This window comes from Syzygium oleosum, unplaced genomic scaffold (assembly GCF_021117445.2).
Source record: "Syzygium oleosum isolate NSW1041296 unplaced genomic scaffold, Sole_v2.1 Sole_v2.12, whole genome shotgun sequence".
NCBI classification, from domain to species: Eukaryota; Viridiplantae; Streptophyta; class Magnoliopsida; order Myrtales; family Myrtaceae; genus Syzygium; species Syzygium oleosum.
In genome coordinates, this window is record NW_026607496.1 from 730,254 (window position 1) to 746,966 (window position 16,713).

Consider the following 16,713-nt stretch of genomic DNA (forward strand, 5'->3'; position numbering starts at 1 on the left):
ATTGGCGGCATCCGAACTCCATTGACACCATATTACATAACTGTGCTTGGAACATAGATAACTACAACTAAGGAAATTGAAAGTAAAGTGCGGGAAAGTAAAGATAATTGAAAGATAACATTTTGATTGTGCGTCCGTGGGGGGTTTTCCTGGCTATCAGGTGGTATTTATATTGCAAGCATGGTAACTGTTTCCTCCAATATCATATGTCCAACGACCATTGATCTCATCTTCATCGTTCATCCTGTGATATATGTCCATTAATTGCTATCGATCTTATCATTTTCCTTTATTTTTTGACATCTTTTAGTAACTGTTTGTTTGACCTCGTCTTTGTTTCGACACTTATCCTTCCGCATGAAATAACCGTCATCGATTCCTTTTTTTATTTTGACATCTGTCCTCCTACATATGGTAACCGTCATCGATCTCTTCCTTATCTTGACATCTATCCTTCTTAGTGAGATAACCGTCATCGATGCTATTTCATTCTGATATATGTTCTTCTTCGTCAAATAACTGTGATTGATCTCTCCCTTAGTTTGACATCTGTCCTTCTTAGTGAGATAACCGTCATTGATGCTATCCCGTTCTCACATCTGTCCTTCCGCGTGTGATAAGCTATCATTAGCGTATTCCGATGAAACAGTCGCGTATAGAGCCATGTGCTTCTTTCTTATCGACAGCTTCGATGGCCTGGTCTTCTTGTATCAATTTCCATCGATAATCCACAATACGAAAATTTGGCCGGTGCTTATCCCCTCAGTGACCTTAATCTTTTCAATTTCAAATTCTTGAAATGTCCACGTCGACGTCGATCGCGCCACGTAGGACAGCCAGCGTCCATGTTAGCGATTTCCGGCCAAAATTAACCAGATAGACTGAATTGGCATAAATATAAAAGGTTTAGGACTCAGTTGATAAAAAAAAAAGATTTAGAACTGAATTGGCACAATTGTAAGGTTTAAGACTTTTTTGGTAATCCTCCCCCAATCTAACTACCCATGCAGTGTTTGCCAAAGCCATCGCTTTTTTAATGGTTAGAGAGGAAAAAAAAACACCTAGACTTTGTCATAGAGAGCTCTGAAAGGAGAGGCAGGATATCGCATAGACAAATTTATTCAATGTGAATTTCAGATTTTGAAGATTTGCGCATGGCCAAGTTGGTGGGTGCTTTCCTTTCCTCCTAGAGGTTCTGGTTTCGAATCCCCGTTCGGCTCCGTAATTTAAGTGGGGGGCCCTGGCGGTGGGTTGCTGGGCTAGTCTCCCCCGAGGTATAGGCGCCCTGATTACCCGTGCGGGCTCGTCCCGGGGGAATGGTGGCGGATCCTCGGTTATCAAAAAAAAAAAAAAACAAGAAGCCCTGCACAAATTACCGATACCAAGCTCATTTATATATCTCCATGCGACGAGATATGACTATGCTTGTATGCTTTGTCCGCTAGCAATACCGAACCGGTGCTTCACTTTTTCAATGGTTTATTTCACCTTGGAATGTGCGAGTTTGCCACACTCCTGTTTACCAATGAATTTCCTTTTTCACCCAAAGGACAAGAACGGCTTAGAGTTAAATTATACTAAGCGTTAAAACATATCTCGAGTTTGAACTTATCAGATGAAACCACCCGAGAAAGAATATGGAAAAAATACGAAAATACTTTCTGTGTTGAAGTGACTATCAATAATGGATAGTCAATCTTGGACCTTGGTTCATTGAAGCACACAACAATTTCCATAGAAGAATTGGAGTATTTGGATGTAATTGGGGGCTGAGAAACATCGAGAGCATTTGAGTGATTCGAGTGTAGTTGTAATCTCTTTTGTATCGCTTGATTGATAGTGAAATCTTTTGCTGCTCTCCTCGTGAACGTAGGTCACTCCAAACGAACAAATTTATTTCCTTGTTCCGTCTATTTTATTGTTGATTGACCAGTTTCCGCTACAATTCCGATGCATTTAAGATGAATAGTTTGAGCATCACGACTGTTGATAAGATCTCTCTCCTCAAAGAGTATATAGAAATTATTGGGTACATGGTTTGCGGGGTCATCGCAGTCATGAAAGAAATGGTGTTTCGGCTCTTATGTTATTTGGCAAACATGTGACGGTTGCAACGCCCACACGGTGCGGTACCCTCAACAACTTTTAAGAAGCCGCCTCACTCGATTTCAAGGCATCGTACCTTCAAAATATACTCCGCCAAACACAAATATCATTGCACGCATCGCAACATAGTAACCGACACATCACAATTGCAAATACATCGGACGGACTGCTAATCAATCGCCCCTGTGGATCATGGTCTGGGACGTGTCAGGTTTGTCATGGGGTGCGCAGGGTTCGGCCTCATTGAATCCGTTACAGCAACGTTGGTGGGGGACGAGTTCTTAAATAGCCGATTTAACTGTTCGATCTAAAAGCCCAACAAATAATTTATTAATTGGCCAATTGACAAAAGTCAATGGTTCTATGGATTTATGGTGGAAGGGAATGTCTAGGCGACCAATTATAAGAATTGATTTTAGCTGTGCTTGTGCGAGGAGGGGGGAGTTGAATTGACTAATTGATGATGACAAACGGGGCCTAACTAATTGAGCAATGTCGTTTCACACGTTGGGCGTTGTCATTGGTATCACGATACATTATACTATTGTATTTCCAATCAATCCGTGCCTTGTCGCTCTATATATTATTGTATTTTTTCTTATAATAAAATAATGTGCTTCAAGATTTATTTGTGAAGCTTTGTCCTTTCTTGGAGAATTGCGCCTATTTGTGAAGTAGTATGCCCATTCAAAAATTGTGCTTTTCAAAGAACATGACATGACCATCCGTTCAAAAATTGTGTCTTTGGATCTATTTTTGAACAAATAGTTCGGGGGAATTCCTTCATGTTGGAATAAGTGATTATTCAATTATTTGTACTTGTTTATGATACTAACATCACGAAACGACCCCATCGCTTCAAATTTTCCTACCTTTTATAAAATTATCACCGCGCAACCTTTCATTCCTACGATCTAAGGTACTCTTCTACATTTACATTATATTAAATTAAAGCCACCATTTGGCGTTTACCTTATTCAACTAGATCAATCTCTCTCTCTTGTGCTCACAATGCGATTCAACTGCTTTTCATGCTTTCTTTTTTTTCTTTTTTTCATCTAATCCTTACCTATATCTTTGATGGAAATGCCTTTATTTGATGATGTTGAGTAACCATCTACTTATTCAAAAATAACCTTTTATGTTTCTTCAAATTTTAAAGCCAAAGCCTTCCATTAAATCGTTGGATAGTATGGTCAATCAACGTAATCATCTCACATACAATTGTATGTGTACACAAGGAATACAATTTTATGACTCTTAAGTTAGCAATAAAGCTATTGATTACGCCTAGATTTTTCATATTGACACAAACAATAAATGTTCGTATCGGTTATTTTTCATAGTCAATGTAGTGAACAAAAGCAACCACAATATTAAAAATACATATAGATACACATGTTTCACATGATTGTACAGTGACAGAATCATCCAAACTAAGTCTTCTATCAGAAGAATTTTCCACTTGAGAAAGAGAGAGATGTCATTAGGTCTCCCAATTAAGAGGGAAAGGAATTAAAAGTTGGCAGGTGAGATTAAGAAATGGCATGAAAGTTCTGCTTCCCTCAATAATTAATTAAATTCTCTAATTCACATTGACTAATTGGTCACTATGCGACACTGGAAAGCCGAGAGGGATAGAGAGACAATAGGAACATCCAACAAAGGATGAAGACGGGAAGAAAATAGAGCACAGACCATCCACGACACAAATGGAGAAGCTAGAGAGAGAGAGAGAGAGAGAGAGAGAGAGAGAGAGAGAGAGAGAGAGAGAGAGAGATGTAATTAGGTCTCCCAATTAAGAGGGAACGGAATTAAAAGTTAGCATGTGAGATTAGGAAATGGCATGAAAGTTCTGCTTCCCCCAATAATTAAATGAATTCTCCAATTCACATTGACTAATTGGTCACTATGCGACACTGGAAAGCCGAGAGGGATAGAGAGACAATAGGGACATCCAACAAAGGATGAAGACGGGAAGAAAGATAGAGCACAGACCATCCACGACACAAATGGAGATGCCAAAGAGAGAGAGAGAGAGAGAGAGAGAGAGATGTCATTAGGTCTCCCAATTAAGAGGGAACGGAATTAAAAGTTGGCAGGTGAGATTAGGAAATGACGTGAAAGTTCTGCTTCCCTCAATAATTAAATGAATTCTCCAATTCACATTGACTAATTGGTCACTCTGCGACACTAGAGACAATAGGGACATCCAACAAAGGATGACGACGGGAAGAAAGATAGAGCATAGACCATCCACGAAACAAATGGAGAAGCCACAGAGAGAGAGAGATGTAATTAGGTCTCCCAATTAAGAGGGAACGAAATTAAAAGTTGGCATGTGAGATTAGGAAATGACATGAAAGTTCTGCTTCCCCCAATAATTAAATGAATTCTCCAATTCACATTGACTAATTGGTCACTATGCGACATTGGAAAGCCGAGAGGGACAAAGAGACAATAGGGACATCCAACAAAGGATGGAGATGGGAAGAAAGATAGAGCACAGACCATCCACGACACAAATGGAGAAGCCACAGAGAGAGAGAGAGAGATGTCATTAGGTCTCCTAATTAAGAGGGAATAGAATTAAAAGTTGGCGGGTGAGATTAGGAAATGGCATGGAAGTTCTGCTTCCCTCAATAATTAAATGAATTCTCCAATTCACATTGACTAATTGGTCACTATGTGACACTGGAAAGCCGAGAGAGACAGAGAGACAATAGGGACATCCAACAAAGGATGAAGCCGGGAAGAAAGATAGAGCACAGACCATCCACGACACAAATGGAGAAGCCAGAGAGATAGAGAGAGAGAGAGAGAGAGATGTCATTAGGTTTCCTAATTAAGAGGGAACAGAAATAAAAGTTGGCAAGTGAGATTAGGAAATGGCATGAAAGTTATGCTTCCCCCAATAATTAAATGAATTCTCCAATTCACATTGACTAATTGGTCACTATGCGACACTGGAAAGCCGAGAGGGACAGAGAGGCAATAGGGACATCCAACAAAGGATGAAGACGGGAAGAAAGATAGAGCACAGACCATCCACGACACAAATGGAGAAGCCAGAGAGAGAGAGAGAGAGAGAGAGAGAGAGAGAGAGAGAGAGAGAGAGAGAGAGAGAGATGTCATTAGGTCTCCCAATTAAGAGGGAATGGAATTAAAAGTTGGCAGGTGAGATTAGAAAATGGCATGAAAGTTCTGCTTCCCTCAATAATTAAATGAATTCTCTAATTCACATTGACTAATTGGTCACTATGCGACACTGGAAAGCCGAGAAAGACAGAGAGACAATAGGGACATCCAACAAAGGATGAAGCCGAGAAGAAAGATAGAGCACAGACCATCCACGACACAAATGGAGAAGCCACAGAGAGAGAGAGAGAGATGTCATTAGGTCTCCTAATTAAGAGGGAATAGAATTAAAAGTTGGCGGGTGAGATTAGGAAATGGCATGGAAGTTCTGCTTCCCTCAATAATTAAATGAATTCTCCAATTCACATTGACTAATTGGTCACTATGTGACACTGGAAAGCCGAGAGAGACAGAGAGACAATAGGGACATCCAACAAAGGATGAAGCCGGGAAGAAAGATAGAGCACAGACCATCCACGACACAAATGGAGAAGCCAGAGAGAGAGAGAGAGAGAGAGAGAGAGAGAGATGTCATTAGGTTTCCTAATGAAGAGGGAACAGAAATAAAAGTTGGCAAGTGAGATTAGGAAATGGCATGAAAGTTATGCTTCCCCCAATAATTAAATGAATTCTCCAATTCACATTGACTAATTGGTCACTATGCGACCTTTGGAAAGCCGAGAGGGACGAGAGAGGCAATAGGGACATCCAACAAAGGATGAAGACGGGAAGAAAGATAGAGCCTGCAGACCATCCACGACACAAATGGAGAAGCCAGGAGAGAGAGAGAGAGAGAGAGAGAGAGAGAGAGAGAGAGAGAGAGAGATGTCATTAGGTCTCCCAATTAAGAGGGAATGGAATTAAAAGTTGGCAGGTGAGATTAGAAAATGGCATGAAAGTTCTGCTTCCCCCAATAATTAAATGAATTCTCTAATTCACATTGACTAATTGGTCACTATGCGACACTGGAAAGCCGAGAAAGACAGAGAGACAATAGGGACATCCAACAAAGGATGAAGCCGAGAAGAAAGATAGAGCACAGACCATCCACGACACAATTGGAGAAGCTAGGGAGAGAGAGAGATGTCATTAGGTCTCCCAATTAAGAGGGAACGGAATAAAAAGTTGGCAGGTGAGATTAGGAAATGGTATGAAAGTTCTGCTTCCCTCAATAATTAAATGAATTCTCCAATTCACATTGACTAATTGGTCACTATGTGACATAGGAAAGCCGAGAGGTACAGAGAGACAATAGGGACATCCAACAAAGGATGAAGACGAGAAGAAAGATAGAGCACAGACCATCCACGACACAAATGGAGAAGCCAGAGAGAGAGAGAGAGAGAGAGATCATTAGGTCTCCCAATTAAGAGGGAACGAAATTAAAAGTTGGCAGGTGAGATTAGGAAATGGCATGAAAGTTCTGCTTCCCTCAATAATTAAATGAATTCTCCAATTCACATTGACTAATTGGTCACTATGCGACACTAGAAAGCCGAGAGGGACAGAGAGACAATAGGGACATCCAACAAAGGATGAAGCTGAGAAGAAAGATAGAGCACGGACCATCCACGACACAAATGGAGAAGCCAGAGAGAGAGAGAGAGAGAGAGAGAGAGAGAGAGAGAGAGAGAGAGAGAGAGAGAGAGAGAGAGAGAGAGAGAGAGAGAGAGAGATGTCATTAGGTCTCCCAATTAAGAGGGAATGGAATTAAAAGTTGGCAGGTGAGATTAGAAAATGGTATGAAAGTTCTGCTTCCCTCAATAATTAAATGAATTCTCCAATTCACATTGACTAATTGGTCACTATGTGACATAGGAAAGCCGAGAGGTACAGAGAGACAATAGGGACATCCAACAAAGGATGAAGACGAGAAGAAAGATAGAGCACAGACCATCCACGACACAAATGGAGAAGCCAGAGAGAGAGAGAGAGAGAGAGAGAGAGAGAGAGAGAGAGAGAGAGAGAGAGAGAGAGAGAGAGAGAGAGAGAGAGAGAGATCATTAGGTCTCCCAATTAAGAGGGAACGAAATTAAAAGTTGGCAGGTGAGATTAGGAAATGGCATGAAAGTTCTGCTTCCCTCAATAATTAAATGAATTCTCCAATTCACATTGACTAATTGGTCACTATGCGACACTAGAAAGCCGAGAGGGACAGAGAGACAATAGGGACATCCAACAAAGGATGAAGCTGAGAAGAAAGATAGAGCACGGACCATCCACGACACAAATGGAGAAGCCAGAGAGAGAGATAGAGAGAGAGAGAGAGAGAGAGAGAGAGAGAGAGAGAGAGAGAGAGAGATGTCATTAGGTCTCCCAATTAAGAGGGAACGGAATTAAAAGTTGGAAGGGAGATTAGGAAATAGCATGAAAGTTCTGCTTCCCTCAATAATTAAATGAATTCTCCAATTCACATCGACTAATTGGTCACTATGCGACACTGGAAAGCCGAGAGGGACAAAGAGACAATAGGGACATCCAACAAAGGATGAAGACGGGAAGAAAGATAGAGCACAGACCATCCACGATACAAATGGAGAAGCCAGAGAGAGAGAGAGAGAGAGAGAGAGAGAGAGAGAGAGAGAGAGAGCTCGTCAATGGTAGTGCCAAAGAAATGGAGGTGGAGGAAAGAGCTGTCACAAGTGAAGAAACCATCAACTAGGGGTGTTAGAACCAAATCGAAAAACCGAACCGAGATACGAACTGAATCAAATCGTAGAAGCTGTGAAAGGGCAGGGATTTGGCCTAAACCAGTTGGCAGACCCGGTCGGATCGATCTGCAGGCCAAATAGGGCCGGTTTGACACTGTCGAACCGGCCCTATTTTGTCCTTTTCCAGCAGGCTGGGCCCAATCCGGTTCAGGACCCGGGTCAACGAGCTTGGGTCGAGTCCGTTGACTTGGGTCAATTCTAACTCGACTTGGATCCATCGACCCAACCCGACCCAGTCTATTTTGATATTAATATTATATTATTTTAAAAAAATAAAAATATATATAATTGATTTTTTTAAATTATCTAAGTAGAAAATAGTTTAGAAATTAGTATTTTTTAATATTTTTCTAAATTATGTGAATTATTTTATTAATAATCATGTCTAAATCGGATAAGCTTATAGGGCTATACGGTAGGATTTCGGGTGTTAATTTTACTACTGTTGTATTATTGTTATGCCTATTATTTCTAATTAGTATATAATTGCATGAATTGTTATGTGTTGAATGTCGTTTTCCTAGTTAAGATTAGAATCCTATGCTGCATATCTATCTTGACTGCTAATCATTAATGCTTGTACACTCGTTTGATTACATCACATGTTGGAAAATAGATCCTAAAATCAATTCAAAATGCATGATAAATATTTTCTTAAATGAACAGAATAAAAGGTACCGAAAGAGCACTAGTTACTCAACTAGTGTAATCAAGTCTCCGAAATCATTTAATTTTTTGTTCGCAGATGTAAGGCAATTCTCCCACTGCTTTATTTAGGTGTCTAATCGATCCACCATAAACTAATTAGTAGCGACTCCTCGATAAAAATCACTTGCAGGTTAAAAACCTAAACCACAAATGGTGATATGGTATGGACTTTGGGGGAGCCCGAGTTAAGTCATAGACCTAGACTCAGCGCATCCAGGCTAGACGCCTTCCTCCTTCCAGAGCGAGCGAAGGCAGGTCGCGACAAAAGAAAAGAAAATAAATAAATAAATTTGGAAAAAATAAATTAAAAATTGTCATGTCAGCATCTGTCAAATGGCCGGCGTCGGCCAATGTCTACATCGGCGCCGACCGGCCAAAATTTGCTAAATGGATTGAATTGTTGCAAATGCAAAAGGTTTAGGACTGAATTGGAAAAAGAAAAAGGTTTACAACTGAATTGGCACAATTTTAATAGGTTTAGGACTTTTTCGGTAATTGTCCTCGAATCCTAAGTGTGAGATAGGCTAACTAATTTTTTTCTCAGTCCACATAACCGTAATTTAAAAATGGTATGGCTATGGTCGCACCAATTCTTTCCTTCTAAAGCAATCAAACAAAAAATTATTTTCTTGGTAAACAATATGTTATCCTTTTCTACCCGTACCACATAGTCAAACTGGAAAAAAAAAAAAAAAACATACACTAAAAAAGGAGCGTGGGTCAATACCACGAAAAATCCCAAACTGATACACTTGTGACAAATTTATCCCAAACTGGTATACTTGTGATAAATTTACCCTCCGTTAATTTTCATTAAATTTTACCATGAAATTGCTAAGTTTGATGACACGTGACAGTTGACGGGTGTATCAATTTAGGATTTTACCCTCCGTTTGTCACAAGTGTACAGATTAGTCATTTTTCGTGATATTAATTCAATTTAACGGAAACTAACAGAGAGTAAATTTATCACAAGTATATCAGTTTAGGGTTTTTTGTGGTCAAAAAATTAGTTTGGGGTAAATTTGTCATAGATGTACTAATTTGGAGTTTTTTGTGGTTAAAAAATTAGTTTTGAGTAAATTTGTCACCGATGTACCAATTTGGGATTTTTGTGGTTTGAACCCTAAAAAAAATTCAGATGTACAATCATTTTGGGATTCTGCTGAGGTTCCGTTGTCTCTTGATAGGCTCTTTGTGTTTTGATTTTGGCTGTGGGAATGCGTCTGTATCTCTAATTTAAGCATGTTGGTGTTTGATGGCTGCTTCTAGTCTGAAACATTTCTTACAACGTTTTAGTTTAATTGCAGAAGTGAAGAAGATCATGTAAGATCTAGTGAATCTTCCGCAATCGAGTCATTGGTCTTATTTACCTTTTTAAGCGATAATCCCAAAACATTTCCTCATAAATATGATTGTTTCTTTGTCATCATGGCCTTATTTACCTTTTTAATGAGCACGAACGAAGGAATTTACAGTTTTGGAATGGCCAATTTCAGAAGCTGGATCATCGTTGAGCCTCATAAACGGTCCCTTGTGTTAATCTCTTTCATTCTGGAAAGTAACATCTATATATTTCCTATTGACCAAGTAGAAAATGTGATATTGACAAGAAAGATAGGTGGGTCTTCTTCATGTTGAAATTGATCGAGCAATGCAACTACTGGAACCAATTTAAAGTGTTTTTTCCCTCCAACTTCAGCTGTCCATACTCTCGGAACATACCTGACCCATCTTATTGCAGAGTGGCAGTTCTTTTGCCTATTGTAACTAGACAATTATATGAAATGAGAGTTCCTTTTTTACTTGCATTCGCCTAAGATAGATGTAACCTGTAGTAGTTACATTTCGCCCTAATAGTATTTGCCTAGAGATAAAAGAGTTATCTCGTAATTTCATAAATAAATCAAATCGCGATCTCATTTGTTTTCAATGTTGGTGCAAGCTGGGTTGTCTATTTTGTGCTTCAATGTCTCCGGTTGAATTCATGTGACCGGATTCTGTTATCTCAACTCCAACAGATCCCTCTGTCGAATCTGTTCGGGTCGATTCAATATTTGTGGCCTCCTCTGTTGAACTTGGCTTCTTTCCTTTATCAATCCACTTTGAAATCACGATCCACATTTCTTCCTCTTCGTCCATTTCATTCTCCTTCAACCGTATTTTTATTTCATCGAGATCATCAAGACACTCCTCTATAAGTTCGTCCAATTGGTTCTCCTTCAAAAGCATCTTAATTTTCTCAATATTATGTTTGTCCGATTGCTTCTCCTTCAAATGCACCTTAATTTCATTTGCGTCAAATAAAAACAATGTGACATCTTCAGTCCCAAGATTTGAACTCAAAGAGAGAAAAGAACAAACTAACAAATCTTGAGTGCATAATAGGTCGTAAGTTCAACTCACCTGTGATTTGATAATTGCGTATAGTGGTAATATTCTGGACATGCACAAGACCTGGACGAATACTCTGAGAGTGCAACAAACGCCATAGAGGCCAAATTGATTGTCAGTCCCCGGTCATTAATCATGTACAACACACAGATTATAGAACAATGATATAATTGACATCAGCAATAGGTCTTACCCCATGACTATTCTTGGGACAACAAAACCAATCTTTCCCATAATGCAGGAGTGAAAACCATATTGGAACTGCATAGAGATGTGATAGCGCATTAGTTGGCATTTTCCCGGTATGCTGGAAACTTTCCTTAACATTACTAATGATAATGACATTTTGAGTCATTTATACTCACCAATATAAAGAAGAAGAAAGCAAGCTCCAAAGAGTTCAAAAATAGCAGGGTGTGAACCAGGTTGCCGATCAAATTTGGCCTACCGAACCAGAAATCGTCTTTTGAAAATTCAAAAACCAACCCCTCCGCACTATTTTTGCTAGACTCATTTTCGTTTTGTGTATGCTTTTCGGCCACTTGTCGGGCGAGTTGCACTACCATGACCTCCAATTTCACGTAGATAATGTACATAAGCTGCGCAGCATTAGTGAGAATGCCTAATTAGATACAAAAATAGACTCATCTTTTTTTTCATCAAGATTCATTTGGAATTTGCAAGACATAATGACTCAAAGGAGAGTTTTTATCACTACTTACAGTAAATGGAATGAAAGATATCCAAAAGTGCGCATGCCATCCTGCAAGAATTGTACAAAGAAATGGATTCCAACAATGAAGTCTTTATTGTCAAAAGCAAATAAAGAAAGAGAGATACAGTCGAGCTTAATCAGGATTAATAGGGATTTTATTCGGTAAGTTGAACTTTGATTGCGGAAAAACGTCACTTCTTTTCTGCAGACACTCAGACAAAACCAGTTTGACATGCCTATTTCTGGTTTCGAATAGGAAGACTCGCTGTAGAATCTGTTCATGTGAATTATAATGTAGTAACATAAGATCCAAAATAATATTTTCAGTGTCACTAGTGATTTGCTCATCCTTAATGGCAATTTTCCTTATATTAGAATAACACTGTTTCACTCAATTCTTTTTTCCTTTAATTGATATATCACGATGCGTATTAGGCTTAATTCTAGGCGTAATAAGAATCGATCATTTTAGTACTAGAATGTTTATCTACCTAAGTCACTGCCGTTCTCGAGAAGACCGCGTGATCCGCTTTACTGGCACTCAAACCGGAGTTGCTTTACCAAAAATCTTTTGCTCTATGATAGTCGCTCTTATAAAATAATGGGGAAGCTAATGGATTTTGTAATTCATATTTAATATGAGAAGAAGAAATTAGCAAAGAAATCAACAAGAAACACCAAAGTAACTAACCCATGAGGAGAGCTAATCGCAAAGAAATCCACTATGAATCCAAAAAATATAGAGATTACAATCGCTCAACTGTTCAAGCGTTTCCTAACTCTGGTTACATCTAAAGTAAAACCCATAAGTGTGATCTCACAATCACTCACAAATAACTCATTCAGAAGACTTATAGAGAGAAAACCCTAACACTAATCTTGTTTGCTATAGTGAGTAATAAGAATTACATTTTTTTATGTTCTTATGTGACTTGCCAACTCAAACTAGAAAGCCTACTCAAACTACGAATCCAACTTTAACATGGAAAGTAGTTCAATAGTTTCTAACTCGTTCGGACATCATACCACAAGTCCAATTTGGATTTTGGAAATACTAGTTGGATCATGTTTCCTTCACGGGCTCAAACGCAAGACATGATTTAAGAGCAACAAATTTTGAAATAGTTACTATGCAGAATAAGTACGCATATATGTGCTTACCGGCTACATTCACGAGCAAATAAATCACTGCAACTAACCACGAGTACCAGCTGCGATATTGATAAAAATGCAAATCAGTATGTCTCTGATATTTTAAGTAATATTTTCCTGGAAAAGTCATATTGTATTGTTTTTCACGAATTTAGTAATGTCGGAGAACGATTGGTCGATCCGATAACATTTTCGGCCAAAAGTGAGGCGACTTAATTAACATATATAGTAGTGCCTTTAGATTAGGACGAATAATTTGACGTGTTCGAATGAAGTAGTTCTTTCTTGTAAAGAAAAAAGGAAAATCTTCTTCTCTCTTATTTCATCCTTTTCTGTTCCATTCAATGCTCACCAGGCCTAATTAAATAGCTTTGTATGAAGGGTTATCGTTTTACCTGATTACCATCATTTTCTCAAAATCCTTTCGCAAAGTCTTCATTAGGTACTTCTGAAAACCTTTCCCTGGATCCTTGGGATCACATGCCTGCGGACACGACAGAAATGACAAGTAAATTAACCATTTCAAGGCCAATTGTATCACAACGAGGACCAAAGCTAAAATTTCAGCTGAAGAATGTCCTCTATGTACCATGAAGTTCTGACGAAGAGCCATGTACTCATACTCGGTCAAAGAAGTATACGCTTTCTGCAGACTTGGCAAGAGCTGAAGAGCAAAATGCAAGACAATGTTGGGCCTATCGTCAAACAACTCTTCCTTCCAGGTAATCATAAATATCGCATTCCATAACAATTGTAGCAAGTATTGCTCATTCCAAGTTTCTAAACACCCTTAACTTGATACATTTAAACATGCATACTGTGTTCGTGAACAGAGATGGATAGTTGAAATATCCGAAAAGAGAAAATCATAAAAATCCACATAACTAACGTTGAAGTTTAGTATGATCCAATGAAATTATACTGTGGAATATTTTGAAAATTGGATGATAGTTGAGGTCGCAAAGATATGCTTGATTTTGCAAGACTCTTTTGCACTCGCGGGGAGCTTCAAGAGACTCAATGACTTACCAAAGTTCTGAAGAAGTAAAGTCGGCTGTTATAATGTTCCCGAATCTTTGTGAGTACTGCAGATTCACACAGAATAGACATACCTCTCCATCAGATTAGAAAATAAAAATGGAGACTGCACAAGAATTTTGAGGGAGTGAGATCATTCATCTTCTCCTCCTTTTTACAGCATTGCTTGAGGAGGATGCACTCACCAACGTTACCACCTTTTTGGATGTCATATTTTTTGATCCTTTTGTCATATATCTCCAGATTGCTCCATTGCAGTATCTAAACAGTATGGAAGGACGAAATTAACTAACGTTAAAAAATTGATCCAAGAGATACCTCTAATTTTTTTTAGTGATTTTTATAATTTAGACGAATTTTCCTTTTCAACTTTAACTTTTTGTAAAAATTGGAAAAGTCGCAAAAAGGATTACTCAAACACTCAGAAGCCTTTTGAAATATCGACCAATGTCCACGTGGAATCACATACAAATACTTTCATGTTTCTTTCGAAACTTAAATACGATATATTCTTTTACAATATCGGAGGGAAAGTCGTAAGCAGAAGCAACAGAAAGTAGCAGAAAGATAGAGTTGAAGTGACAAGGAGTTCGTGGCACACCATATGTATTACTTTGAGCACACAGAGGACAACGTGAAAGGTAGCCAGCACAAATATGAAAATGTCCAGCTGATGGACTGCTTCAACAGACAAGAATGGCCCTTCCCCTGAAAAGAAGGAAAGAAAAAACAGTTGCACCAAATATTCTCTTCGTACCAATTTGCCGTAGTCTTCAGATCTCTCTTAACGCTGGAGATGTGCAAAGACTTGTATAGAAAATTAGTGTAATAAATGATGCGGTCGGACTCTTAATCAGTCACAAAACACTATTGGACTTAGTTAATATCCGTTTGCAGTTTACATATAATTTTGTATATCGATCTTTTAAACTTGCCTTTGCATTTTTAAGATCTCTATAATTATAGAAGAAGGAGCAGCAGCTCTGGTAAAGTTACCTTTTGACTGCAGTAATCCATAGTATCAGAAGCCGCAGCAAGGAGGCGGCGTCCCCGTGTTTCACTGGAAGCGAAGGAACTAGTAGTGAAATTGGCAACGGCGGAAGAAGAGTCGGACTTCTTGCAAGGAAGCAAGACATTGTCGAGTCGCTCTGATATGCAAATCTTCCCTATTCTATTTTGGACTACTGTCAAGAGAAGCGATATGAGACCCAGCAGCATCAAATTCTGCGAGGGTCGTTGTAACCCAAAAAACCAAAAAAAAAGATAATAAAGAAAAGAATTCATGTGCTTGCACATTAGTATTGTGAAATAGTCAAAGAAAAAAACAAAAGAGAGAGAGAGAGAGAGAGAGAGATCCCTTACCATCTTTGATCTTCCGTGAGGCTCCGGTGAGCGGCCACCATTTGTGCTGCTTCAAACGCTACATTCGACAAGGAAACTTGAGTTAGAGAATTGCCGGCGTCGCGATTGACATGCCCGAGTTCGACTTTAGGAGAGGTCCGTACTCTCGGACCTTAGGATGCACGAGCAATCACCTGGCCGGCGCAATGATAGAATCTATCAACAGTGATAGAAATGAACACTATGCTGAAGCACACTAGAGCCACCACCCACGTCGGCGTGTACTCTAACGATGTCTCATCTCCTCCCGCAACCGCCATTTTCCCTCTCTCTCTCTCTCTCTCTCTTCTCGCTCGTATGCGCGTGTTTTTGATGCCTCTCCTTGAAATTCTCATGTGGTATGTTTTCTCGCGCGCGCACACATATATAGAGTGATGTGCCCACGAAGATGTTTACGTGATGTTCACACACACGTCGACGATTTCCTTTTTTGTTTTATTAGACAAAACCCAAGCGAACCTACGAGGAACATGACTTCTCTTCCGATGTCTAAAAAAAACTATAATTCTCAGATAAACTCATCAGGTGGAGTGAGTTTTGTCTTGTTGAACGCCAATAGTCAATATATCAATTAGTCAACAGTGAAAACTAATGTCCATGCCACCAATTACACGAATTGATGTTTAACCGTGATTGTCCGAGGAGGAGGGAATAGACTAAATAGAGGGTGAAAACGGGGCCTAATTAATTGAAGCTGCTCAAATTGAGCAACATCGAGTTTCAAAAGGACAGGCGAGAACAAAAATTCGCGCAACACTTGATGAACGAGTATTATGATGGTTAGGACTACATTGAAATTTGTGGCAACAAATGAATAATTCGAGTTTTTACGTCAATAATTTCCGGCGGCAATTGGCCGAAAAGACTACATGGAATTTCACACAAAGGCATAGAACTACATTAGCAAAATGAAAAAACTTTAGGACTTAATTGACATCTATAAATAAGTTTAAGGCTCCGTTCGTTTGGCGGAAAATATTCTCCCAGAAAATATTTTCCGGGTTTTCCGGTGTTCGGGGGGCGGAAAACGTTTTCCGTGGGAAAATATTTTCCTTCCCCCCTCACAAAATAGCCTAAGTCTATGGAAAATGACTTCCGCTTCTTCAAAAGCGGAAATCATTTTCCGGAGCTTCTCCTTCTTCTTTTTCACTAAGGTCACCGGCCGCTGCCGCCGGTCGCCGGCCGCCGCCCGGTCGCCCGCCGCCGGTCGCCATCCCGCCCGCCCGGTCGCGGCCGCCCCGCCGGTCGCCGGCGTCGGTCGCCGGTCGCCACAAGCCGACGGCCGCCGGCCTCGGTCGCCGGCCGCCACTGCAGGCGGCCGCCGGCCGCCGCCGTCGCCCAGCCGCCGCC

The 16,713-nt window shown here is 39.7% G+C and overlaps 2 protein-coding genes across 2 annotated transcripts; both read right to left on the reverse strand.

Annotated features, from left to right (window-relative positions):
- Positions 1-10,592: 10,592 nt before the first annotated feature.
- LOC130139495 (MLO-like protein 1) lies at positions 10,593-11,623 on the reverse strand. Its single transcript, XM_056316627.1, has 4 exons — positions 11,423-11,623; positions 11,251-11,318; positions 11,070-11,133; positions 10,593-10,946 (listed from the first exon to the last, which is right to left on the reverse strand). Exons 1-4 carry the CDS (start codon positions 11,621-11,623, stop codon positions 10,593-10,595), a joined length of 687 nt encoding a protein of 228 aa, XP_056172602.1.
- Positions 11,624-12,835: 1,212 nt separating this feature from the next.
- LOC115668660 (MLO-like protein 15) lies at positions 12,836-15,627 on the reverse strand. The gene is made up of 9 exons (XM_056316628.1): positions 15,498-15,627; positions 15,325-15,382; positions 14,960-15,185; positions 14,564-14,672; positions 14,121-14,223; positions 13,954-14,009; positions 13,514-13,639; positions 13,320-13,408; positions 12,836-12,983 (listed from the first exon to the last, which is right to left on the reverse strand). Exons 1-9 carry the CDS (start codon positions 15,621-15,623, stop codon positions 12,836-12,838), a joined length of 1,041 nt encoding a protein of 346 aa, XP_056172603.1. The 5' UTR covers positions 15,624-15,627.
- Positions 15,628-16,713: the final 1,086 nt, after the last annotated feature.